Source organism: Aphelocoma coerulescens (assembly GCF_041296385.1).
Source record: "Aphelocoma coerulescens isolate FSJ_1873_10779 chromosome Z unlocalized genomic scaffold, UR_Acoe_1.0 ChrZ, whole genome shotgun sequence".
Taxonomy (NCBI): domain Eukaryota; kingdom Metazoa; phylum Chordata; class Aves; order Passeriformes; family Corvidae; genus Aphelocoma; species Aphelocoma coerulescens.
Genome location: NW_027184085.1, coordinates 51,074,225 through 51,102,188, shown reverse-complemented (window position 1 = coordinate 51,102,188; position 27,964 = coordinate 51,074,225). Strand labels below are relative to the sequence as shown.

Here is a 27,964-nt window from a genome sequence, read left to right as displayed (position 1 = left end):
CAATGGATGAAAGACACGGACAGATAGCTTTGCTGCTGGAAGCTCCCTCTGTGTTTCTGGCAGACTTCTTGTTCAGTCTCTCTCATTTTCTACTTCGGGGGAAAATTGAGTAAAGTAATTTTGTGCTCCAGGACTTTCAAAGCTGTCTTTTGGGTGGTGGTGAGAAAGGGAATCTGTTTGTGTTCCAGTAGTATTGTTTTGCATGTAATGCCTTGGATTGAGCCGACATGACTCATATGGTCCAGGGTGGTAATCTGGAAGCTCTGTTAACTACGTAGTCAAAAAAAACGAGGTGGTTATAGAAAATCAAGCCAGGTCTTCCAAATCAAAATGTTCCCTTCTGGGGGATGTGGTAACTTACTTCATGGTCCCCATGTTTGAATTTTTAATCCTCTTTCACCTTGCTAAGTGGTTAATAAAAAAAGGTGAAAATTGAATAGATAGATATGAGCGATAACATGATGCTTTTTCTTTCCTGCCTTCCCAGGACCAAAATGTGGAATCGTAGGTTATATACCAATGACCCTTGCAGTGAGACTAAACCTTATGTCTTTGTTTTCAGGTATTTGTACATTAGAATATCTTTAGCTAAAGCAAAGCTGAAACTCTGGAGTTGTCACAAGCCAAAACGATAGCCTCTTTGCAAAAGTAAAGATACTTTCCTCTAATTAAACAGAGATTATCTTTAAATGCTGATTGTTAATGTTACAAGTAAAATTTTGACTCTAGCTGCCCACATTCAGGGTTGTTGAACTTCAGCAGCACCTTTCCATGTTAGTGTGCATGACTTGAGTGGATAAACTGCTTTACTCTCTTCTCCTTTATTTACTCTTCTTCCTTCTTGGACACTGGGTTTCAGGCCAAGTTTTTGTGACTGGATTTTCCAAGATCACAGAATCACAGGATCTTAGGGGTTGGAATGGACCTTAATGGACCATCTAGTCCCAACCAACCACATTTATCTGTGAAGCAGTAGAAATGGCCAACCTACTGTGAAGCACTTTGTAGTTTACATATTCTTCAGATCAGCCAGGAGGCAATGGTGAGCAGAGGTCAAGTTGATGTCTGAGGTATTTTCTGCCTCTGGAGGCAACATCTTGGGTGGAGGAAGTCACTTATGAGATCTCAGTCCCAGGACCTTAGCAGAGGATACTTCTGTTTATAGACCACAGTGTTCCTGTTTGTCCATAGTTAAGTCAACTACAAAAAAACCAAAAAGACCCTGAGCGAACAACAAAAGAAAAACAAACAAAAAACCAACCAAACAACCAAAGAAAAAAACCCAACAACAAAAACCCAACTTGTTTGACAAACTCAGAATCTAATTCTTAGCTTTCTGCTAAAAAATGAGTGTAACTGAAATTTTTATATATACCTTCAAATGAAAAATTACTGAACAGGAGTGTTAGTGTATATTTAGGCTTCGAAAAAAAAAAATCAGGTATTTGTTCTCTCTGTACATTTTTGGTACTTCTGTAGGAATGCTTAGTACTTTACCAGATTGATGGTTCAAGTTTGTGTCCCATTAGTGTATAAAACTAGAGGGAACTTTGTTGATTCCATCACAGCATGATGTATCCTCACATTATGACTTAATTGAGTGTGATCCTACTCAGAGGGAACTGACTGTCCTGACCCTGATGTGTGATGCTCTGGATAGGGGATGTGACAGATACCTCTGATCCACGGCTTCTATGCTAGCCTGCTCTTCATTGGATATATTTTTCTGATCCCTAAGGGCATGCCATTTACTGTTTTCTTGAAGTGAAGTACATTGAAAAATGTGGATTTGCAAAATGCTGGCTTAAGGGTTTGTTTGTTTTTTTTTTTAATACTGATAGCAGTATAAAATCCTATTACCTCTTTTTAAAAAAAGATCCTGTGGAATGCTTTATGGAATACTTTACTGAATTCTCTGCAAAGTATCTTAACCAACTTTCAGGTGTATATCTCCAAATCAAGTCATAGCAGTCTTGTCTAACCCGGTGTCAGTTGTATTGTCTTCTGATTTAACTGAAGAGTGAAACATTAGGGTGGGTGTACACACTGATGTTGAAGCCTCTTATGGGTGTGTTAGATATGTGAACCCTGCTCAGCTGGATGGTATGCCTCCATTCTTACATAGTGCCCTCTGTGGCGTAATTTATTGTTTATTTGCAATGCATGCAGGCTTATGTGTACTGCAGGTAGCCTGTGAAGTTTGGGCTTCATTGAATTATGCAACTTTAGTTGAAATATATAACTTTAGTGTGAAAACAAGTTGCATCTTATAAAAGCTAAAATATTTTGTGTGACTTCTCTTCTGGAAGGTAATGCTGCTGACAAGCTCCTTATCTCTGTTCTATTTAAGAGACAGTAAAATTGTTGATTTTTGTTCCTGGAGTGATTTTTCTGCTTACCTGCTTATTTTTCCATGACTTTTCTTTTTATTTGGTTTGTCCTGGAAAGATCAATTCTTCCCAAATGTGAAAAACACAGAGGAACGACCAGGTTATGAGGGTCACTGATTTATACATAGGGATGATAAAATTGAGTGCATGTTTTTGTTGTCTTGGCTTTTACTTGGGAGAGGAGAAATGCTCCATGGCTTCCTCTCCTCTTGATTAGGGGGTTTTTATGAGAAAACTGCCAAAAAAGAAAAGAAAAAAAAATCCAAGTAATTTATTGTGAGATACTCTTATTCAGATAATCTCTCAGTGTGGACTAAAAAAAAGCTGCTTAAAAGTCAGATTTAATAAAATTTTCCTTCTCTGAAGTTCTTTGGGTTATTGGAATGTTTACATGGGTAATTATTACCTGTCAGGGGAATAGAAATTTAAGAAATATTTTATCTGAAGAATTAAATCTGTAGGTTTTCTTCCCACTCCTGTATAACTTTGCATGTTATAAAAATAAAAACAGGCTTAATGTGTAACATTCTACCAACTTCCTGCTGGAATGAAGTTTGAAAAATTCTTTGGCTACAAGTACAAGCTGTCCTAGTTTGCCATCATCACCTAGTTGACTGCCCTACTGTAAAAAGTTGTCATGAGACGAGCTAGATAAGACTTCAGTAGAAGAGTGAATACTAAGCAGTCAGCTTTGCAAATGCCCAAAAAAGTGAAGTACAGCAAGGGAAGACTTGAAGTGAGGGGTGTGCTTCAAGCTCACTAGTGTTCTTTGAGTCATTGTTGTTAAAACTTAGCACTATGCAATGCAATTTCACTTGGTGCCTTGAATCACTACTTAGATTTACAACATTCAATGTAAAGGAGTTATCCTGTAACTTAACTGCTCAGAAGCTGCACCCTTAAGAAATTTTACCAATTATAATAATCTTGAAAATGCTTTGGACACTTAATGGAAAATAGCAAAATACTAAAAAAAAGGCACATGCTGGTTTGATTTCTGAGTTTAGTGCAGCAGGTAGAAAAGATTTATATTGTTCCTATCTTCACCACTGATGTTTGTAGAGAAAAATTTTGGTAGTGTCACTTCTTTGTAGTAATTTTTTGATTAGGTAATATCCCTGGGTAGCAATGAGTTGTGTAAAAAGTCTATTAAAATACCAGAGGCGAGCTGTGAAGGTGAGAGAAACCCTCCTTACCTTCTTGATTTTTTTTTTTTAATTGATTCCTGCCCACCCCTCCACTAATATTAAAGAACATTGATCTAGTAAGGAGTATAAGCGAATCCTGTGTGGAGGTTTAATTTAAAGCTAGTGAGTTTTACTGATGTTGTCAATCAGCAAAGGATGAGAGAGGATCTCTCAGCAGAGCCAGAGCATTTAGTGGTCTTGACAGGGTAATTAATTACCTCAGGACTGTATTCTTAAGGTCAAATTGAACTGCTCTAGCAGACGGAAGAACAATTTTTCTTGGAAGAAAGGTAAAGGTGGTTTTTTTCCTTAAATTTCTACAGGACTTATGTAAATTATAATTGTGCAGTCTTTTAGCTATATTAACAGTTGAAGTTTTGACAGCATTTTCATTCTTATACTACGCACTCACACGTCTTTTCACCCCCAGGTAAAATTTGTTCTCTTCACTGAAATTCAGATCTCCTCAGACTTTGAATGTTACTTAACCAGCTTAAGCTGGCTGCTTGCCTTACATGTAGCTGAATAAGGAGGAGGATTCAGTTCTTAATGCATATTGCTGTCACTTCCTGTAAACCACATTATGGCCACGTGGTTGTTTGTTCATTCACACACAGTGTCAGGCCAAACCATGAAATGTGCTATTCTCACCTTCAGCAATCATAGGTTGCTTTCTGTTTGAGCCCAAAGTGCCATATTGCTGCTCATTAGAGTGTCTTTCAAGAGTCCATCCCTGTTTCTCTGAGGGAGAGAATCCTTGGACCAGTGCAGCTCACCCTGATGAGGTTGCTGAGCAGGTTTGCAGCCAGAAAACTTCAGTGGTTCAATAAGGTCCTTGCTGAGCTGCATAGGGGTTTCCTGACACAGAAATGGAGATGTTAGAAGGGGCCAGACATACTGTGTAGAGCTGGTGGAGGTCTGCAGCCATTGCTCGAAAGCCAAGTCTTACGCGATTAAAAACAAACAAGCAAAGTCAACAAAACAGAGAAAAAACTGCTTGTTACTACTGATATTGATGCTGCATTTTTGTACCCTGCCCTCCCTATGCTATGCAAAGTCCTCTAAAAACGTTGTGGCTTTCTGCATGGATTCAAAATGCTATAAATGCTAGGCATGGAGATCTGTCCATTGTTTTGAGGGGTTTTGTTTGTTTGTTTGGGTTTCTTTAATTATTTTATTTTGTTTTAAAACCAATATCTGTTTTCTTTATAAGAGGGTCTTTATTATTGTAAAATATGGTTGTGCTTACTTTTGAAATTATGGCAGTCTTCAGGCAAATAGACCTCTGTTAAGATAGCAGCTTTCAAGTTTTTTGTCATATGTTGACTCTTTTGTCTTTAATCCATTAATTAATAGTTTTTTTAGAAAGGTTGTGAGATATTCCAGTGAACTGTAAGTTGCAATGGATGTGTTTCCTGCATTTCTAGATACGCCTGTGTAATACTGCAAGAGATACCCAAGTGTTGTGCTTGCCAGAGACTCTCTCAGTAGTAGCAGCTCCTTAGGTACAAACCTGAGGTTTACTCATTTCCTTCAGGAGGATAATTGACTTGTTGCGTTTTAAGATTTTATTCCTGTTTGTATTATTCATGTGGAGGGCTTCATATTATACTGTGTACTCTTGTCCTCCTTGAAAGGTAACTGCTTTTTTTTTATTCCTAATGCATCTGAAATTCCTGTGCCCTCATTGTTTAGACATGAGTGGGGATCAGAATCATGAATGTAAAGTATGAGGGAAGGTCTTTTGAGACTGTAAGAATGTGAAAAGTATGAAATAGAAAATGTTTGGAGACTTGTTCTCCTTTCTTTTCATATATTTTATTTGTACTTAAATTCTAAGTTAAGTATTTCGTATTTTTAGCAAGACAGTGATAGTTATTGACTGCACGTTTTAAAGTGTTCTTCTGTATTGGTCCTTGTTCTGTGATCGTAGTGCATAATTAGCATCTTGTGTCTTATGTCAGTGAACTTGATTATTGTTTTTCTTTTATCAGAAGCTTATGACCCTGATTTAAAATGGTTACAGTATCTTGAGCTCTTCTGGAAAAAACCTCTGCTTCAGTTCCTGTCAGTAGCAGGCTTTCCAGCTGGTTTCTGTTCTTAGCACGTTACATGCATTTGTTTCTGTTCACCAAGTGGCATTTTGGGTGTCAGTTGTTTTAGAATAAGTCTTCCAAAAGCCTTTTGCTGGTGTTCCTCTGTGCTATGAGCAGAAGCATTTTATGAGGTCTTCCTATCTGAGCAGTGTGCTGTCCTTTAATTGGTTATATCCGGAGGAAGACTTCTGGTCTTCGTCCTCTCAGATATAGAAGACTGGTCTTAAGTCTAAATTTGTCATGTTGGTCCACTCATTCCCTCAGCTGAGTGGCAACAGATGTAGATCCCATGACCCTGGGACTGAGGCCTGGGACTCTGGCATGGGTTGTAGCTGTCAGAGCTGGAACACTTTGAGATGTGGGCTAAAATAGAGAAACCTCTTTGATAATAATGCTGAAAGGCTGTTGCTTCAGCGTCTGTTTTTTTCAGTGCATTCCCTATTGCACAGCAGGCTGTAAAAGCAGGACCTTTATGGGATATGGTTGTATTTACCAGCTTAATCTAAGCTTGTAAGTGAAGCTCTGTTGAGCTTTTTTAGTTCCACAGGGTTGCCTTTAGTGAGGGAAGTCTGGAATTCCAGTTTGCTCTGTCCACAGAAACGTGCTACTGCAGGCCTCCACCATACTCAGCACAGCATATAAATGTTCAACAAGGTAGTCTTGTGTACTGGGAAAAGTGGCCTTGAAGCTTTTTTTGGAGTGGAACAATGTTTATTTGAGGGGAGACAGGAAGTAAACTTGATGAATGTACAGCAATGTACTCTCCTGTTTCAGGAAAAAAGCTGTCACTGGCCAGTGACAAGCTGAGACATCATCTCTGAGGTGTGATGCAGCATCTTCTTGCTAGAAATCAAATTAAGAAGAATTCTTGAGTCATGGTATCTCATACAAATTTAAGTGCAAATGAATATCACTTGCCTGGCACAATGGCCTCTGAGAACATTGCTGTGAGAAAAAGCAGTATCTCCTTGTTTCTGTTGTGCTTGCCAAGGAGGCATACATGTTCCTAAAGTATTCCTTTTCTCAGTATAAATCTGTCTTCTTTGTAAGTAGGTTTAACCCGTTTTCATCTGCACGTACTGGATGGTAGTTTTTTGTTGGAGGCTTTTTTTTCCACAGAAACATGCATTTTAGAAGAACTGGACACTACTCTGAAGGGCAAGTAGTGTTTTAAGCAGAAAGATTGCATTTGAAGCTCGTGAATTTAAATATTTACTGAAATACTGATTTTAGCATTTAAAGATTTCAGATTTAAAGACCTGGGTGAAGACATTAAGTAGAGGTGTTTAGGAATAGATTATATTAAATTCTCAAGTTTTTTGAGGGAATGCTATTACTTTGTCCTCTATTAATAATAAGATAAAAGAGCTCAAAGCACAGTACCTGAGGTATTTGTAGGTAGTAGCAGATAGTAAGAAACTGCAACACTCACTTGTAGGGGACTGTATCTCTTTATTATTTTTGGTAACTTCTTTGTTTAACCTGCTAACTTGCACAGTTTTCACTTGAAAATTGTAAATCTGTTCATCTTGATGTTAGGAAATTAAATATTAAAGCAGTGAAAATAGTTTCATTTGGTGGTGTAATGTTTGCATTTCTAGAAACAAGTGTCTTTCCTAGTAACTGCAGTGGAAAATTTCAGTAAAACTGTTTTTAAATTGGTATCTCCAGGGTAGTGCTGTTCAGTGTTGTACAGTGTGTATCATCATTCAGTATTTAAAACTGCAGGCTTTCAGGCGGTTTATTGGCTTGCCTTGTGTTCAGTGGTTTTGACATTGCATAACTGTAATGTTCACCTGTTGAATTAGCTGTGGAAGTAAAATAAAATCTTGGTACGGCTGTTAATTCAGTCCATGTAAAAACTGTTTAAATAGACTAAATCTAGAACTATCAGCAAGTAATTTCTGAGTGAGCAGACTGACAGGATATAGTTAGGGAGATGAGTCTGGAGAGTCTCTGCTTTAAATGAGTATCACTAGTGAAATAACTGGACTTTGACATCAAAAATGAGGAGGGATATGTCCCATGTATAGCACATAATCTAGGCAAGGTTCTTTTGCATGGGTATTAGTTATACCAGTAGTATTTTGTGGTGTCCTTGTTTTTCTCTAGTGGTACTGACTTGCAGGAGCCACAGATTACTAGTAATGTTTTTCCAAGGAAAACCCAACTTAAATTACATTGGGTTTCTGAAGTTACATGTTTCTTTCAGATTTCTTGCCTGGCCAGTAGTTCTGGTGTTTAGCAAGATGGTTAAATACAGTGTTCATATGTTGGTGATGAACCACTGGTTTTGGTTTAATACATATTATTCCTGTTACTAATGTGCCCAAATTCAATGTGTCGGGAGTAGTCACTGGGATGCTTTCCATATAGGGTAATCGGTGATCAGCATAATGTTCTTAGACATGAAAAATAGCTTGTAAACATGCTTCAAGAACTTGAAGGTAATGACACTGAAACTGGATATGTAAGAGTAGTGTATACTGCTTAGAATATTGCTTTCATTTATCTGCACTCTTGAATTTGCATTCCGTGTAGGCCTTGACTCTTATGTCAAACTATTTGAAATGTCTTTTACCAGCCAGGGCATGGGCAATACTGGATCAGCTGTCACCATGAAAGAACTCATACTCACTTACCAGAGGAAAGTGAGAGAGTTTTGCAGAAACTGCTTTATATCTTGACAGATGCCAGTTCTGTATCACAAGGTAAACTTGCAGTAAGTTAGCAAATTGTTTTTGTAGGTTTCTTCTCTTTTGATAGACTCTGTGTGAATTTATATTCTTAATATGTGGTAGCATGTGTCCAGCAGTGTGAATTCCCCTTTGAAAGACAGTGTCTCTATTTTGAATTCCTCTTGGAATGACTAGGAAGAAAATGACTGTGTTGCTGATTTCATACAAAAAGCTGACTGGAAATCCCCTGTCCTGTCCTCTCTTACATCCTGTCTTTGTGTGAAGTCCATGTCTAAAAATTTCCTTAAGATATGTTATGTGTTGCTGGAGAATCACAGAATGTCTGAGGTTGAAGGCATCTCTGAGAGCTTGTACACTATAAGCAGGTTGCTTAGGCCTGTGTCCACATGGATTTTGAATGCCTTCAGAGTTAGGCTCCACAATCTGAGTTACTTCTTCCAATGCTTGATCACCCTTTATTTACCATGAAAATGTGTTTCCTTGTAGAATGAAATCTGTACAAAATTTCCAAATGAAATTTTTTGTGTTTCAGTTTGTGCCCATTTACTCTTGTTTTGTCACTTGATATTGCAAAGAACTGTGTGGATCCATTTTCTTTGTTTCCTTCATCAGATTTTTATGGCTAAGATTTTATCTCCAGACTGAGCAGTGCCAACTCTCAGCCTTCCCTTGCATCAGAGGTGCTCCAGTCCCGTAATCACTTCTGCGACCACTTACTGGATTCGGTCAGGTTGGAAATACCTTACTGCAGTGGAGAGCCCAGTGCTGGAAATAAGACACTTGCAGAGGACTAACAGTGCTGCCTAGATAGGAAGAATCACTGCCCTTCACCTGTTGGTGAAGCTACTAATTCAGCCTAGGTGCCTGTCGGCCATCTGTGTCACTACATTTTCTTGGCTTATCATCAACTTTGTGTCTATCAGGACTCCAAAGTTCTCTGACAAGCTGCTTTCCAGCCAGTCAGCTCCCAGCATGTTCTGGTACATGGGATTTTTCTCTCCAGTGGGAGGATTCTGATTTTCTTGTTGTTGAACGTCTTTGAGTTTCCTGCTTGCCCAATTCTCCAGTCTGCTGAAGTTCCTCAGGATGGCAGCACAACCCTCCAGCCTGTCAGCCACTCCTCAAAGCTTTACATCATCACTTGAGATGTTGCATTACCCCATCATCTAGTGCAGATGTTGGATCCAGTGTCGATGGAGGCCAGGGACTAGCTTCCAACTGAACATCATGCCACTGACTGTGACCCATTGAGCCTAGTAGTTCAGCCAGTTTTCAGTCTTATCACTGTCCCCCTTAACTAGTATGTGTTTAAGCATACACAAGTATAAAAATACTATTCGCGCATGCTGGCTCGAGGAGAAGCCCAGAGGTGTAGCCATGCAGCCTCTGATTTACTGCAGCACACACAAAAGGATCAGAGGGGAGGCTCTCCTCACCCCAGGGAGCCGTCCCTTGAGCAGAGTGTGAGAGCACGCAGGCAGAGACGAAGAAGCAGAGAGAGGGAACTCTCCATACAATTTCCAAGCAGAAGGTTTATTTCAGGTGAAATGATGGGGGGGGAAGACGAGCCAAAGATCTGAGGGTGTCCAGGGATTTTATAGTGGGGATAGGAAAGGCGAGGGGGGATAAGGGGTACAGCAGATGGGATACTTGACAGGAGGTAGGGTTGAGTGCAAGGGAACCAGTGGAAATAACACAAAGGACGAATTAGGGAAGGAACCAATGGGGTGTTGAGTACAACAGAACTTTCTAGAATTAATATATATTAACTTAGGGGAAATGAATATTAACAAACTTACACATAAAACAAGGAGGGGAAAACATGAACCTATCACATAAAAATATGGAAAATGCAGAGCCGGGGGATTATGGGCTCTCACCCTAACCAGGGAGTGAGGCATAATGCTTCGGTGCCTGACCACCACAGCTTGGTGTCTGTTGGATCTTCAGGGGTCAGGGTGGCTGCAGCCACTTGCACTGCTACACAGAAGTGTATACTTGATGTGCATCTGGTGAGGATAATACAGGAGAGCGTCAGGTCTGAACAGATGATTTAAATAACATCCACTGTTCTTCTCTTGTTCACCAATGCAATCCTTTCATTCTAGAAGGATCTAGTTAAGATGGTCAGACATGGTTTTGTCTTTATAAATCCATGCTGACTGTATTCAGTCACCTCTGTGTCATTCATGTGACTGAAGGAGACTTCCATGGTTAGTTCCTCAATCACCTTTCCAGGGACTGAGTTTTCTGACTGACCTGTATCTATCCAGAGGGCAAGAGAGTTTCTTGCCACTAAGGTGGATGGTACTTGCTTCCTTCCACTACTCAGAAACAACCCCTGTTCCCCACGACCTTTCAAAGTGTATTGGGTCTGGCTGAGCTGGAGCTCATTTCCCTGTAACAGCCCGCATGGTGCTGCTGCACTTTGCAGTGATAGTTGGAAAGGAGTTGATAGCACACCAGTGTTTTGGCTATTGCTCAGCAGCACCAGCACAGCATCAGCACTGTCTCTCCAACATTCCTCCCTCCGTCAAGGGGCTGGGGGTGGGCAAGGTCCAAGGAGGGGTCACAACCAGGCCAGCTGACCCAGACTGACCAAAGGAATATTCCATGGCATATGATGTCAGCTCAGATGGAAAAGCTGAGGGAGGGGAGGAGGAGGAACAGGGGCATTGGTCATTTTAGTGTTTGCCTTCCAGAGCAGCCGCTCCACACGCTGAAGCCCAGCTTCCCGGGAAGTGGCTGAGCATTGCTCACCAATAGGAAGCAGAGATTAATTTATTTTTTTCCATTTTCTTATGTGCATGCAAACTTTTGCTTTTTTTTTATTGCTTTAGTAAACTGCCTTATCTCAACTTAGAATCTTATATTTCTTTTCCCTGTCCTGCTGGGAAAGGGACTGATTGAACAGCTTGGTGGGCACCTAGTGCCCAGTCAAGGTCAATCCACTACACAAAGACAACCAAGAGTTGCCTTTCAGCAGCATCTGTCAGCTTCCTCAGCACTTGTGGGCACAGCCTTTCAGGCCCCATGGACTTCTCTCCGTGCAGTTTTAAGTATTCCTCACTGTGGTCCTCCACCACTGAGGGTATGTGCTCCTTGTTTCAGGCTTTTCTACTGCTCTTGGGCCTGGGATCCCTGGAGGTCAGTTCTGCTGATAAAGACTGGTACTAAATGTCCTGTCTTTTTTTCTGTGTTCCCAGTCAGCAGTTTTCCTGTCCTGTCCAGCAGTGAATTTGTTTTTCCTTCGTCTTCCTTCTGCTGACAGATCATTTTGTTGCCTTTCAGGTCTCTCACCAGTTTAAAATCCAGCTGGGTTTTACTTTCTCTAACCTCATCTATGTGTGACTGGAAACTATTTCTATTCTTGTTTTCACATCCTTTACATGTTGGGTTTATGTTGGAGTTCAGTTCCTTGTTCATCCAGGCAGGTCCCCAGACACCTTCGCTTGCTAGATTTGGGTCGGAGGTGATCCTTCAGTCACTGGAGGTGGCAAGCAGGGACGTCAACATGGTTTCCAGACCTAGAAGCTGTTCTAGCAGCTTGGTTTGTAGGAACTGTGGTATCCATGCCTGTGCTGCTGGGCTGCTGTAATCATCAGAGAGGTCAGGGCAATGTGTGGGTAAGAAGGGAGAATTTTCATTTCATTCTCATCACTGTTGAACTTGAGCCGCAGATCAGCAGACCTTGTGAGTGAGTTAACTTGCTTCTAGCCTACTTCAGTGCCAGCGACCAGCAGGAGGCGGGGTCAAAAAGCTTTGGATATTAAGCATTACCTCACAGGTCACTTATTTTAAAGTTTTTCTTTGTGTTTTATGTGTCTTTTCATACAGATCACAACTCTGTTATTTCTGCTTATGTTGTACTTCCTCTATTTTATTCCATCTAATGTGTTGAATTAGAACGATTTCGACAGTTAGGAGCAGGCTACTCATTGTAAAGTCCAGTTACTGCGTTGGATTGCTTAGAAAGTGGAGCTATTTGATCTGTCACCATCTATAGAACTACTTCTAGAGCCAAGTCTAGATAGTTAGAAGACTGGGAAAACAGTAGCACCACAAGGTATAGCTTATGGGTCTTGGCAGGCCTTCGGCGTTTTCTATTTTTACAGACATTTTTGTTTTGTTTGAAAAGATCTTGTGAGGCTTACACTCTGCAGCCTCTGTTCTGAGTCCTTGCAAGCGTGCGTGCTTAGAAAGCAGCCTCACAACAGGTATTTGAGTTAAACACAGGTAATGTAAAGTCCAGAGTACCTCCTTAATCTTCAGCTAACAGCAGGGGGTTTGGTTTTTCAGTCATGAAACGTTGTTTGGCCAGCAGTTGCATAGCTTTCTTGTTAAATTTAAAGATAAGCCACTGGTTTTCATCCTTCCATCCACTCCAGGAATTGGACATTTTCTCCAGAGGACCAGAACAAACGCGTATGGAAAGAAAAGCTTCTGTCTGACAGCTTAAAAAGATTGGATAGGACACTACTCAATGTATCTCAGTTCCAGATGGAATTAAAAACTGTGAAACAGTTTATTGTGTTCAGTTATGAGTCGACTTAGTTGCTATGCCCACCTACCCTGTAGATTCGGGGGCTGAGAGGGTGTGGAAGAAGTGGAAGGGTTTCTTTGGAAAACAAACATTAAAGTAGCTATTCAGAACTGCTTGGGTTTGGTAATTCATCATTTTACTGGGACTAGTCCTATTCCCCAGGCATAGGAAATATGTCTCCATTCCTTGGCCTTGGGTCTCCTTAAAGTCATCCTGGCAAGTGAGGCATGGAAGTTTATTTCTTAAGGAAGCTCAGGGCCAAATGGGCAAGTTGAGCAAGATTGTTCATTCCTTAGCCATTGGTTTTTTCTGCCTGGTTAGAAAAGGGTAGCTGTCATTGTCTTCATTGCTTCTTTGGCTGAATGCGGGCAAACTTTACTCTCTGTTTTCCTGTAACTTTGAACACAGGGCTTTAGCTCTTGTGTGGCTCTCCTGTGGAAAAGAACAAGGCAGTGTGTCTTACCAGGTTCCATGTTGGATAGCTACAAGTTTTTGAGGTCAGTCCTCTTCAGCCAGCACAAAGGTACCTTGCACAAAGCCTCTGGGCGGAACTTGAAGGATCACAGCAGTGTTCAGGGTACTGCTTGTTTAATCTCCAGCATGCTCTCTTCTGTTTTGCTTCTGCAGCAGTCTTAAGAGTCTGCTGATCTGCATGGAAATGAGACAGGAAGGGTTTGAAAAGAAATATCAAAGAATTAGGCAAAAGACAGAATGACAGAATCAAGTTCCAGTTGCCCAGGATTGGCTAACAGTGCATGGAAGGGGAGGGAGGGAAAGGAGATAAATCGGACTACTTCTTGACGATCCTTTTTACTTTTGCATGGGTGAAAAGCCTAGATAACGTATTTTGTCCTATTTGAGAAGCACAGATATTCTGTCCTAAGCATTCTTGTGGTAAAACCACTTGTACAAACTTCAGTAGGAGGTAGTGAATGTGCTGTTTTGTAGCATGTGTCTAAAGGTCAAAGAATCTACTTGATAATCTTAAAATATTTTTGACTGACACTTCAAGGCAGCAGGTAAAAAAACTTCTGTCCAAAAGGATCTGAGAAGCTCACTGTTAAATGGCATTTGATTTTAACACCTCTGTTGCAGAAATTAACAAGCAGCTGAACAGGCAAAATACAGGTTGGATTCCAACTTCTGCCATTCGTTCTTAGGCATGTGAAAGTGATGTAGCAGAGTTTATCTTGACCTCATCAATGATTGTGATTATGTGTCATCTGGTACCAAGCTCAACAGGTACAAAAGACACAGCACCTGAAAAAAACTTGCAAACCTCTAAGTGCCTCAGACTGTCTTTCTGTGCCTTTGGCCTACATATCACACTAAAATCTTAATTTCTTGTATGTTTTAGTGCTTTTTAATGAGAACTCATGGAACATGGGACATTCATGGAACTTCTTAAATTTGTCGCTTTAATCTTACAATCGGCTAACTGAGAACACTTTCTCCACCAAGGCTTGCTGGAATGTGTACCTGGCTTTTTCTCATTTATTTGGAAGTAGCTTTATATATGAGTTCATGTAGTCAGCTTCTGCTATGTGGTCTAAGTTGCATTCCTTCTGTGTTTTCAGAAGCCAGCTCCCCCCAAAAAATACCCAAAAACGAAAAAAAACAAACCAAAACCACTGAACTGGTTTTGCAAAGTAACTGTTCTGTCTGCTCTTGGAGATATTTTAATGTCTCAGAACAAATAACACTGTTGTATTTCAGCTGGTTTTAAAGTGTTTATTTTCTAGGATTTTCTTTTTTTTTTTTCCTAAGGTTTCTTATGCACGACCAAGTTCAGCTTCTATCAGAGATGCAAACTTGTATGTTAGTGGACTTCCAAAAACACTGACCCAGAAAGAACTGGAACAGCTCTTTTCCCAATATGGACGCATTATTACTTCTCGTATTCTGGTTGACCAAGTCACTGGTAAGTAGGCAGTTTTGCATGGCCTCTCATTTTTGGACTCACAGTTTTAAGAAATACTTCATCTTTCAGTACAATAGTCTTATCTCTATAATGTATAAAAGGTGTATGTAGGCCAGAAAATGCATTTTTCTCCTGGAACTGTTCATAAATATGTATGGACAAAAATAGATTGTGTAGTGTACTGAGCCAGCTTGAGTCATTTCCACCCTGAAGGTGCAGGTTTGAAGCTTGTTTGATGACTTGTAATAAATTTACAGCTGCCATAATCTTCCTTTCCAAGCTGCTGCATGAAAATAGTCCCTCAGCGCCTTACAAAATGCTATTAAACTTTTTTTTCTAAAAAGAAAATTTTATGCACAGCTGACTCTCTGAGGCTAGGATTACAGAAGCCCCAGACTGGCAATTGCTGTTAAGACTGTTTTCAAGGCTAACTCATTAAATTTGGGTGCACACATGAACTTTGAGTTCCTCGGGAGTAGATAAGTTTGGTGATTACCTGTGCCTTAAAGTACTAAGATGTAGCAGGTTATTTGCATTATTACAATATGTGTCTCAATCATGTGGTTGTCAGTGACACTTTGTGGTTACTCTTCAGACTCAGACAGTAATGCCTGTGTTTTTTTGCTGTCTCAAATGGCTGATCTTGAGGAGCTTTATAATTTTCTGCATCACCTGCTGTGAGGTCTCTGCCAGAAATAAGCAATTGAATAAAAAGACAAGTACATGACAGGAGTATTGAGTGTACAAAGCAGCATACAAAGAAGCAGGGCCCTCCAAGTTCTCCCCCTTCGGCACACTAAGGGGTGGGACGGAGGAAGTAATTTACTCACATAATTATTCCCTGAATAAGCTAGGTTTGATTTATTTATTATTTTGTACTTGTACCTTTTCAAAGTCACATATCCTCTTGGGTAACAAACAGCTTTCAACTGCAGAAGGTCATAAAGTTTTTAAATTGTCTTACTTTGAAAAGTTTCTACCAGCCCGCGTTGGAGTCTTGGCTGACCTTTAGAGGAACTTGTATGTACTCCTTTGAGTTCCACTAACGTAAAAGAAATCTCAATATTGACACTTAATACTTACAGAGTGTTTTAATAGTGTGAATTTTTGAGAGCGTAGAGAGGCCTGGAAAGGAAAGCTAAAGACCAAATACCGACTTAGGTATCTGTAGATGTAGCAGATTTGTGGGACAGATTCCTGGTCTTTGTGCAATAAATAGCTGTTCACAGTAGGTTCCTATATATCCATACATAGAAATAGATGGTATTTAACAAATGGACCAGTACGTAAATATGATTGAATGTCTAACATGCATGGTAATTCTATTCATGTTCATAAATCCTGCTATTTGCAGCGTATTTTTCTGGCATATAGACTGTTATTAAGGCTTAAGCTTTCTTGCCTCCTTCTTCTTAGTAATTTGGAAGACATAGGCTCACAATGGTATAAATAATAAGGTTGTGACACAAACTGACAGATAAAAAATGCAAAGTTGAAGCTGGTGACATTTGCCTCTTTAAAGCTTTCTTAGGCCTCTTCATTGTCACTTCAATGGTTTAAATCATCATTGTTTATGAACAGAATACATTTCTTGTCATTAATGTCTTTCTCAGTTGAGGACAGGTGTCTAACTCATCTGGTTATTAATGAACCAAAATGTAAAGGGGCTCTAAATGGCACTAGAAATACTACCAAGAAAACATTGATCCAAGTAATGTTGGCTGTTAGTAACTTTAATGTTAATTGGTTCAAGTATCCACAGCTCAATGTGTTTATTCTAAGACACTTCGGATTTTTGATGTGTGATGTTCCTAAGACCTTGCATAAACACTTTCAGATTCCCTTGCATGTTGCCTTTGACTTTTCTATGCCAAGAAAAGTTTCCTTCAAAAGTAATGCCTAGTGATGTATGGTGATATACTGAAACCACATCTTTTACTTAGAGGTAGCCACTGACTGCTTAAACATGGGCATTATTCTCATTATCGCAATATAGTATGTGCACATCATCATCCTCTCAGCATATTTCCTCCAAAGAGAGTTTCAGGGGATACTGCAGGAGAGCAAAAGGTGGGTTTTTTTGCTGCTAGAGAGCAGAGAGCTAAGCTATTTACAGAATTTTTGTGAATTTAGGTACTGCAGAGTAGCGTGAGCTGACCAGAGGTTACAGTGCAGCTGGGTTGGGTTCATCTCCATCCAACAAAATTGCTTTGTTTCCGAATTCTTCTTTGACTCACTATATTTAAGTTTTTTCCATTGTTTTCCCTCAACCCTCCACACTTTTTACACAAATGTGTCTTACATCCATTAAATTAAAAATTAAAGTCAAAATTACAGTAGAAAATTCTTACTCTACACAAAAGCTCAGTTCTGTTAAGCTCAAAATTACCATGTGTTCGCAACAATTGGCCATCAACAGCGACTGGTCACACAAATAAAAAGTTGGCATCTAATATTGTGGAATCTGTGAATTCATTACTGTGTGCTTTTTTCACCGTGTGCAGGGGTGTCAAGGGGCGTGGGGTTTATCCGGTTTGACAAGCGAATTGAAGCAGAAGAAGCTATCAAGGGCTTGAATGGCCAGAAACCTCCAGGTGCCACAGAGCCCATCACTGTAAAGTTTGCTAACAATCCAAGCCAAAAAACCAATCAGGCCATTCTTTCCCAGCTGTACCATTCTCCAAACAGAAGGTATCCCACACCTCTAGCTCAGCAGGCTCAACGTTTTAGGTAAGTCAAATAATGAGCACAACTGTGCTGAAACTCGCATGTTCCCACAGCCCCTGTTTGTTTGCCTCCACTCCTGTGTTTTCCTGCTTGTCTGACTTCTCTGTGGGAAGGAAACACATGAATGTTGAACTTCAGCTATGCTCCCACAGTACAACTAAAATCAAAATGCATGCCATCCTATTGATAGCATTTCAGTGTCTAATAAGCATACTTAGCTAAACCCAGGTGGCATCTTTCTTCTACTCAGTCACTAAGTTTTTTTTTTTCAAAGATTACTTTTCATTTCCTAGGTTATTCTTGATTAATGTGCAAGTTCAATGAAGTTAATATTGACCTAGGAGATCTAGTGTTTTTTTCTTAGCCATAAGCATGCCACAGCCAGCTTCCTCTTGCCTACCCCTACATTTTTCCTCCCCATTCTGGCTTTCAGTTTTTCCCTAGTTAGTTGTTTATGTCCTCCATGCCATACTTTGTCTTTTCTTGTTACGACCTTTAATAATGAAGATTGTTCACGTATTTTCTGCCTGTGCTTTTTGGGGATTTATGTTCCCATCATTCTGAAACTATAGGCATACAGTTCCTTGTGCTATTCAATGTATTGAAAAGAACAGATGGTGAGAACAAAGTGAAACAAACACTGTATTATCTACAACCATGAGTACCTTGGATTTTTTTCAGTGATTTTGGTAATTTCTTCCCTCCCTCTGCCCCTGAACAATGTGACTGGAATGTGTTAAACAGTAATACACTCAAAGAGTATTACTGTTGTATTTTTCAAGAAACAAAACCAGTTGATAGCTTGCTTCAAAGAGAATATACCAAATTTTAAAGGCTCTCCATTGGCTAGGCTTGCTTATAAGCCAAATATTCAAGAGTTCAGGGACTTCACTTCAGAATTTCTGAATTTTTCTTTTCTTCAGCTTTTTGGCCTTACGTGCTGCAGGTGTCTTACAGGTATGAGGAGTAGGTGTTCTGCCATAAGAGAGGGGATAACCAATTTTATTGATTTTTTTTTTGTGGAGCTTCTTACCCTTTTTTAGGTAATAAAAAGGCTACCTTACAACAGTGTTCTGTGTAAAAATAGGCTTGCCATTATTCCATAGAGGCAGAAATTGCAGGATAGACTCAAGTGCATTGTATGAAATAAGATCATGGGTGAGCTGTTGAACAGCCTGTTTGTTACAACATACATATTCTGGCGAGTCTTGGCCTCCAGACTGTTCTGACTGCCCATGTTCTGAGATACTCCTCTGTGTTCAGTTTCACTCAGGTGCTGGCTGGGGATAGCATTGGTATTTCGCTGATACTCCAGGTAGATTTGTCATTATTCATAAAAATTCTCGCAGCTCTCTGAGTTTTTTTTTTTTTGGGGGGGAGGGGGGGTTGGGTTTTTTTGAGAGGTTCTTTTTTTTTAGGTAATTTCAGTAGACTAACCCTGTCCTGCAACTTTAGGCTTTGTACCTTAAATTTTGACTGGTGGAAATTTATTTTTCTTCAAATGGAATTGTATTTTTATGAAGGTCCATTTTCATTTCACTGGGAAGTTGTTGGGTTTTTTCTGAGATACTAAGTGTAAAGTAATGCTTAAAAGCACCTTAAATGATTCTATGATTTGCCCCACATACAAGGGTAATGATAACAAAAAGCATTGAGTTATACCAACTCTGTAAATAGGAGAGAGAGTAAAATCTCTCTAAATTTTATTGATGTGGAAGGAAGAAAAAAGTTTAACTGACTAGTCAAAAGGTAAACTGAGGTTGCAGACAATTGCATTTTTTTTTTGGTTTTTTTTTGGTCAAGGACTTCAGGCTAGTGTTTCATCAATAAAAGACAGTCTTACCAAATTTTAAATCTTTACACTGTAAGGGAACTCGTCTTTTAGGTTTTTTTGCTTTGCACTGTTTCATCATTCCAGGTGTGGTGCTGACTACATAGTTGAGATGGCACCAATGCTTTAGATCTTTCATGTGTTACACATGCAAGAAATCTTGGGTGTTGACATTTCAGACAGGATTACCTGATTCAGTTGCCCTGCCTCTGTTAATAGTTGTCAGAGACCTGAAAACAGCTTAAACTTTACTAGTAAAAGCAACGGGATCAATATAATGCTTCCTTTCTTTCTTATTAAGAGAAAAGTTGACTTTAAAAAAAAACTGGACTTTAAAACGCAGCTCTGTATAATTGTTTCTCAGTTTCTATAAGATGCATAACTTAAAGCATCTTTAAAAATTTTCCAGTGAAAGTCCCTGAGAATTTTTCCAGAGTATTTTTAAACCTTTGGGATAACTGATGAAAAATCATACAAGTGATACCAATTACTATATTAAGTCCTCATCTGATTATATCTTTAACAAGGACCTCTAAGTGGTGGTGTTTCACTCTTCACCTTGCTCTCCACCCCAGATGTCAATGACAGCAGGCCTCAGTCATCCACACTAAGTCTACCAACAGTAGTCAAGCATTTTTTAATTTCCTTTTTTCTGATCTTTTAGGGGTTCAGTAGTTTCTTGACAGTGTATTCCACAAACCCAGCTCGCAGCAGAATCAATGCTCTGTAGGAAACTAAATAAAGTGTATGTTTTTTACCTAAGCTCATATTTTGATGAGTCTTGAAGAGGATCTGTAATAAGACTTCCTCTTGCTGTATCTGGGGTTTGCCAGGAAGAAACAAGAGCTTCTTCAGGGTAAACATTTTATGAAAGAAGCAGTTTAAGGGACTCCAGGAGTAAGAGTAAAGGAGCGGTATGCATTGCGTATTTTGGGTATTGGCTCGGTAATTTGAAAGGGTTTAGTGTTGTGGTGCCATTCTGTAGTTGGGGGAGGTGAGGGAAGAAGCATATGGAGAAATCTTAAAAATAATATGTATGTGTGTGTGTGTGTGTATTCTAGAAACACTTAATCCTGGAAAATCATAGCATCATAGAGTATCCTGGGTTGGAAGGCACCCACAAGGATCATCGAGTCCAGCTCTTGGCCCTGCACAGGCCCATCCCCAAGAGTCACACCATGTGCCTGAGAACATTGTTCAGTCAATTCCTGAACCCTGGCAGGCTTGGTGACATGACTGCTTCCCTAAGAACACTGTTCCAGTGTCCAGCCACCCTCTGGGTGAAGAACCTTTCCCTAATATCCAACCTAAACCTCCCCTGACATAACTTCAGGGCATTCCCTCGGGTTCTGTCACTGCTCACCACAGAGAAGAGATCAGTGCCTGCCCCTCCTCTTTCCCACATGAGGAGACTGTGGAGTGTGATGAGGCCAGCCACCCCTCAGACTCCCCAGGCTGAACAAGCCAGGTGACCTCAACTTCTCCTTGTACAGCTTCCCCTCCAGACCCTTCACCATTTTCCTGGCCCGCTTTTGGACACTCTCTAACAGCTCCATGGCTTTTCTGTGTTGTGGCACCCAGACCTGCCCCCAGCACTCGAGGTGAGGCTGCCCCAGTGCAGAGCAGAGCGGGACAATCCCCTCCCTTGCCCAGCTGGTGATGCTGTGCCTGATGCCCCCCAGGACACGGGTGGCTCTCCTGGCTGCCAGGGCACTGCTGGCTCATGTTCAACTTTCTGTTGACCACAACCCCCAGGTCCCTTCCCATGCTTTTCAGTGTCTCATTCTCCAGTGTGTCTGTACATCCTGGCTTGCCCCATCCCAGGTGCAGAATCTGGCACTTGCCCTTTTTAAATGTCATGTGGTTGGCGATTACCCAACCCTCTAATTTGTCAAGGTCTCTCTGCCTTAAGGGGAGTCAACAGCTCCTCCCAGTTTAATGTCATCAGCAGACTTACTGAGTATGCATTCTTCAAGTCCTGTGTCCAAGTCATTTATGAAGATGCTAAAGAGCACTGAGCCTAAAATGAAGCTGTGTGGAATCCCAGTAGTGACCAGTTACTAGCCAGGTGTCACCCCATTCACTGTAATCCTTTGTGCCCAACCCATGAGCCAGTTGCTCACCCATCACATGATGCGTTTATCCAGCCGTGTGCTGCACATTTTGTCCAGAATGATCCTGGGGGAGGCAGTATGAAAGGCTATACTGAAATCTGAAAATCTGACTTCCCTTGGTCAGCTGGGTAGGTTATCCTGTCATAAAAAGAAATTAAGTTTGACAAGCAGGACTTTTCCTTCATGAAGCCATGCTGGCTGTGATTGTGTTTTTCAACACTTCCCAGATTAATCTCCATAATTTTACCAGGCAGTGAAGTGAGACTGACAGGCCTGTACTTTCTAGGGTCATCCTTCTTGCCCTTCTTGAAAGTTGGGATAGTGTTAGCCAGCTTCCAGTCAACTCCGTATTCCCAAGACCATTAAAAAGTCATTGAGAGAGTCTTCACAAAAACATTGGCCAGTTTTCTGAGTGTTCTTGGATGAATCCCATCAAGTCTGATAGATTTGTAGGGATTCAGTTGGAGCAGGAGATCCCACACAAGTTTAGGGTTGTTCACTATTTTCACAGCCATGGTCCTCCAGCTCAGGACCCTGGGACCCTCTTAGCCCATCATTAGTATTAAAGATGGAGGCAAAGAAAGCATTAAACTTCTCTGTCTTTTTTGTGTCCCTGTTTGTGGGGTGACCGTCCTCATTCTATACCTGGCCTATGTTATTTTTGGACTGCTCTTTGAGATTGACATATTTAAAAACATCTTTTTGTTGTCCCCCATGTTTTTGGCAACCTTCAACTCTTGTTGAGCTTTGGCCACACTAATTTTGTCCCTCTAGTGGCTAGCAGCATCTCTGTGTTCTTTCCATGTCCTCCTGACTTTGCCTCCATTGTCCTTACGCTTACTTATTTTGTCTTAGTCCTACTCAGCCAAACCAGCCTTCTGCCTCACAACATTTTGTAATTGCCAGAAGGAGTAGGAATGTGAAAAATCTTTTTTTGGAGTTCATGTTACCACAGTTGCTATTGGTTGAAAATACTGCATCTGTCTTGACAGTCATGCCAGCAAACATGTAAGAAGCCTCAATAAAAGTCTCTGTCTCAACCAAGTTAGTAATGTGGAAAACTGCACCGTTGTGGTCAGTGACTGTAACTTTATGGTAACAATGTGTGATTTAGGTTAAACTTGTGGCAGTGGTGCACTTTATGAAATGAACTAATTATGGTTGTGGTTACTACACAGCGTATCTATTTAGTATTCACTGTCAGGTGCAAGAAGGTGCCACTGCTCTTTCAGTGGTGATACTTCAACGTTGCATGAGGTTCCATACAGTGTAATAGATGTGACAGTAATATGCTAAGTTTCCTTATTCTTAAAGGGTGGAAAAGTCTGAAGACTGAACATGTTGCTCAATGTTTTGCAGGTTGGACAATCTGCTCAACATAGCTTATGGAGTAAAGAGGTAATAAAGGATTAGTTGGTTCATAACAACCAAATTAGTTTGAAATATTTTGCAAACTCTTACTTTTCAGTAAGACTTACGTTGAATTTTTGCATGTTGAGACTTCAGCTGAAATTGTTCATTTTGATGCATTTTGCATGAAATAGACAAACCTTTTGTAGCAGTTCCATGGAATTCCTGTTTCAAGTGACTTGCTAATCCTCACTGGTTTTATAGCATGCTTTCCTTTTGATTTTCTGTGTTACATCATTTCATACATACCTAGTACTGTTCTCCCTACTCGTGTATAATTTTTTGCATAGTATTTGCGCAGTTAGGGGGCAAAAAGTATTTTTGATCTTATCTTTCTAGCCTGAGCAACATGTTCATTCTGTGAAAAGCTCTGTATCGTTCTCTTCTTTTATTTTGACATTTCTTTGCTGGAGTTCCATGTGAACAGCTATATTATGATTCTCTTTTGCTTTCCCTCATTCTTTAGTAGGTTTCCTCCAATGACCATTGATGGAATGACCAGTTTGGCCGGAATTAATATCCCTGGACATGCAGGAACTGGGTGGTGCATTTTTGTGTACAACTTGGCCCCTGATGCTGATGAAAGTATCCTCTGGCAAATGTTTGGACCCTTCGGAGCAGTAACCAATGTGAAGGTCATCCGTGACTTTAACACCAACAAGTGCAAAGGTTTTGGATTTGTGACTATGACAAACTACGATGAGGCAGCTATGGCAATAGCCAGCCTGAATGGATACCGCCTTGGTGACAGAGTATTGCAGGTCTCCTTCAAAACAAACAAAACGCACAAAGCCTAACAAGTTCTTCTCAGTGCATTAATACATGAAAACTATACAACAAAGGCAATTTACAAGCTCTATGCATTAGTAAATGCCTTTGTTGTATGCCAGTGTGGAAATGGGGATAAAATGACTACTTAGCATCCTAAGAATATGTGAGATTTTTTTATTGCTAATATTTGAATTAGAACTTCTTAACTATCTTTTGTGTTTGAGTATTGACAAGAGGTACAGGGTTTTTACCTGTCACAATGCGTATTCTATTGCCTTCTTTGAAGAAGGTGGACCTTTTAAAATGTTTCAGCTAAGGGAAGAAGTTTTTTTCTTTATACATGGCTGCCTTTAACCTATGAGTAAATACCGAGGCTTTGTGTAATACTATAATTTTTCTTTTGTCATTTCTTGATTTGCTTTGTCTTTAATTTACATTGTAATGCATTATTGTTTTGTTTCGTTGTTCAAGAGAAGTATCTGAAGTTTACATTTTATTTATAAAGTTATAAGCAGTATTTATTTCATCATCTTCATTTGGGTTGGGGAATGGGAACACATTATAGAAGCTTATTGTAAGAATACTGGAGAACTTTTCGTAAAGCAGTACCTTGCCAAAGAGATAAGAGCCTCTTTGATGTGGGTTTACAAAAGCATCTATTTTTATAAAAAAAAATAAAAAATTTGGAGAAACTTTTTACTGGTCCTGGAACAAATATTTTGACTTGAATACTTTGAGAAATCTCTTCGTATGACACCTAGTGAGCTTTTAAAACTTACCAGGAAATTTGCAATTGTTGGGAAAAATTTAGAAAGATTTATGATGTAGAACTACTTTTGAGACCTTTGTATTAAGAAGTAAAGTCAATGGGATGCACTGTTGGTTTCATTTTTTGTAATCATCAGTGGAGTCATTGATCATCCTGGTTATTAAGTGATAGGTGGCTCACTTTAATTTGTGATTTTGAAACAAATGAAAATTTAAAAAAAGAATATAAGAGCAAGCAGAAAACTTAAAATACTGAGAGATGGGGGAAAAAAAAAATCTGTTCTTCCTAAAGAATTCCCTTCAGATAGAGCTCATGGTGTTTAGTGATGTACTTGCTATTGTTTGAAGAATTGTTTTGTCTTAAGAAAAGACATCGAGCATGGTTTGTGCAGTAGCAAATCAGCAGAAGTGACCTGAGTTGGATAGGTTAGGAGGTATTTTGAAAGTTACGTTCAAGGCTAACACCTGAGCTTTGTGTAATGTAAATAAGACCTTAAGTTATGAACCTTTCAGCTAATTTTGATTATAGTTTGTTTTTTAAGTTCCATGCCAAGTGATGTTCAATTTTGAATGTTTTTGTATAAGTTTTTTCTTTGTAAATGGCATTAACATTGTTACTTGAGGTCTGCTTCCTTTTTTTTTTTCTTTTCCTTTTCATTTTTGTCCTGAGGACTTGAATTTACAGTGCATCAGATCTGTTGCTATTTTTGTCTGTAGATAGTCTAGCTTCAGCTGTTTATGGTGATGCAACATTTTTGTTTATAAATATGTTTGTGGTAAAAAAAACAAGTATAAACATATGTTTTGAGCAAATTTCCTTACATTTTTCATATGAAAACCATAAATACCTGTATGCTATTGAAGTTTAACTTTGTATGATGCTTAAGTCACTATTTGGGGAAGTAGAAAAGGTCTTTACCATGTATTGAAGAAATTTAAGGAAAACAAATACAGAATATTTTCTGATTAGCATCTAGCTTATAATTAAATTTTTAAAAAAAAGCTGAGGGTTTGATGCCTTCACCAGGATGCACTGACAAGTATGTAGTTACGTCCTGGTTTTTGTATAAACTGAGATGCTCATACGCTTCCCCTTAGAAAAAGCAATGTTCTATGCATAACATAGTTGTACACTATATTTGCAGTTGGTTTTGGTTCTTATTCTTTTAAATTGTAGTTATAAAATTTTCAGTATAGTACAGTACATATACTGTGAAGCGCGTGCTAAAGTGAATAAGCAAGTTTTCATGCTGACCCACTCAATGCTATTCAAAAATCAATTGGCTTCCTGAGTACTTCTTCATTCTTAGATGCATTTAGATTGTTAAAGCTAATCCTCTGCATTAAAAGTTGTATATAGTATAGAAATCACAAACTTTCCAATGTGGGAGAAATAGTAGCTACATGCTTCTTTCCTATACTACTGTAGCAACTAACGGCATTGATGAGAAGGCATGTAAATTGGGCTTCACTTTACAGTGTTTATCAGAGCACTTAGTAAAATATAAGGCTGGTATTTATTTGAAGTTGTATAGTATGACTTAATTCACATTTGTTGGAATAGAGAATATATTCTGTTGGGTATTTAAGAGGTTGTACATGTTTTCTTTTGTGTTTGGATTCTTTGTACTTTTTCATGTTCAGTACATCAATAAACAAAGTTGAAGGGAAAACAGTGTCCTAAGCTGGTCTTTCACCATATTTTCCACTGCTTTAATGAGTAAGTAATCTGAGTGAAAGGTTTCTGCAAAGCTCTTGAGCTGCTTGTAATTTAGGTTAGGATCCCAGTTACCAACAAGTAAGTAAGACACTGGAGCTGTGTACCAGTTCTGATATATTAGAATTAGTGTAGAATCTTTTCACTTCAGTTTTACATTAATCACTCAATACTTAGCCTGGTATAATAAATGAGAGTCATTAAACACATTCAGTAAAAATTAATTTGCTGTGTGTCTAGCAGGCTGCTATCCAGTGTAACTAAGCGAACGCCCCAGTGTGTTTTCCAAGACATGAAGTAGAAATACTAAGAAGTATCAGGGACTCCAAGGAGGAGATACACCAGTTGCACTGTGCTCTGGCCTTCCTGAGACAGGGGCAGAGATGAGAAAGAAACACAGATCAAGAGCGATCACGTAACTTCTCCCTGCCATGCTAAAGGCGGTAGGTCAGAAGGAAGGAGTGAATGGAGGCAAGTCCTTGCTCAGCACAACAGGCAAAAGCTCTCCTTGTCTGCCTCACTCTCCCAGGTGCCTATATACAATAGGTATGAAGCTCTGGATGTGGCAGGAGAATCAATGGATGATTAGGACGAAAGTCCTTCTCCAACAGAGGAGAAGTCTGCCTCCCTGTGGCGTGGGTTATGGATGTCACCAGGGAACTTCCTAGCCTGGTTCAGACTACTGCTGCCTGTTGCTGGTCCTCCACGTGTGTGGTGATGAAGCCACAACACGTAGTCCAAAGCCTGGTAAAGAGATTTCAAGGTCCTGGGATGGTTGGTGAAGTATTCAGGGGCACAGGTTATTTTTCCCCTCTTCTTTTGTAGGTGCAGGTAGTGACACTGAAAAAAGCAGATGGACATGGTCTTAATACCTGACTCTGGGGCTAGTGTCACACTGCCAAAATTTTGGTAGCTTTCATATGATGGGTTGACCTACATGGTACTGGGAGTGGCGAATTCAGATGGGATTCGCCTCTCTGAAAGGGGAAAGGGCGTCTTTGGTCAAGGATCTAATGGGGGTTATGGATAGGGCACTAAACTATATATGATGGGGAAGGGGGATATCATCAGATATAATGGTGATAAGGTGTGAATGACATGCTTTCCCAGTCAGCAAGAGGTGCCCAGAGCCTGGAGCAGTAAGCAGGTCAGCAGGAGAGCACCTGAATTACAACATCAAGGAATTCCAGTTACTCCAGCCAGAAAGCTTCATCAGGGGTCCAGCTCAATGCCTCTCTGCTAACGCACACACAGCAGGGGGAATAAACGGGAGGAATTAGAGATATGTGCAGGCCTGCAGGGCTACAGTCATTGGCATCATAGAAACATGGGTTGACTCCTGTGGCTCAAATGGAAGGGTATGGGCTCTTTAGGAAAGTCAGGCAAAGGAGAGGTGAAGAGGCAGGATTGCTCCATGTGTCAATGACCAGCTGGAGTTCATGGAGCTTCACCTGGGGATGGATGAGGAGCTGACTGAGATGGGTCAGGATTCGAGGCAGGCAAGGACAGGGGACTTTATAGTGGGGGGTGTGCTGTAGTCTGCTACAGACTGTCTGACCAGGAATACCAAGCAGCTGAGGCCCTTTACAGAAACACAGGCGTGACTGCCTTCACAAACCCTGGTTTTTATGGGGTACTTCACAACCACACAAGTGTGTGTTGAAAGGACAATGCAGAGAGTATTAAACTTCTTGCATTAGGAGCTTCCTGGAGTTCTTTGATGATAACTTCCCTCTACAAGTTGGCTAGATGAGCCAAGGCGGAAAGGTGCTGTGGTGGATCTTGTTCTC

General features: G+C 40.1%; 1 protein-coding gene across 6 annotated transcripts in view; it reads left to right on the top strand.

The window, feature by feature from the left end:
* The window catches only part of LOC138103106 (ELAV-like protein 2), a 94,790-nt gene extending 68,672 nt beyond the window's left edge, over nucleotides 1-26,118 (top strand). For 3 of the 6 annotated variants that reach the window (XM_069001129.1, XM_069001128.1, XM_069001124.1), the window contains 4 exons: nucleotides 14,683-14,836; nucleotides 17,341-17,566; nucleotides 22,868-22,906; nucleotides 23,385-26,118. In XM_069001129.1, the coding sequence (XP_068857230.1) occupies nucleotides 14,683-14,836; nucleotides 17,341-17,566; nucleotides 22,868-22,906; nucleotides 23,385-23,715 (750 nt within the window). In that variant the 3' untranslated portion in view covers nucleotides 23,716-26,118. The remainder of the gene's footprint in view (nucleotides 1-14,682; nucleotides 14,837-17,340; nucleotides 17,567-22,867; nucleotides 22,907-23,384) is intronic. The other 3 variants (XM_069001125.1, XM_069001127.1, XM_069001126.1) reach the window with 3 other exon arrangements.
* Nucleotides 26,119-27,964: the final 1,846 nt, after the last annotated feature.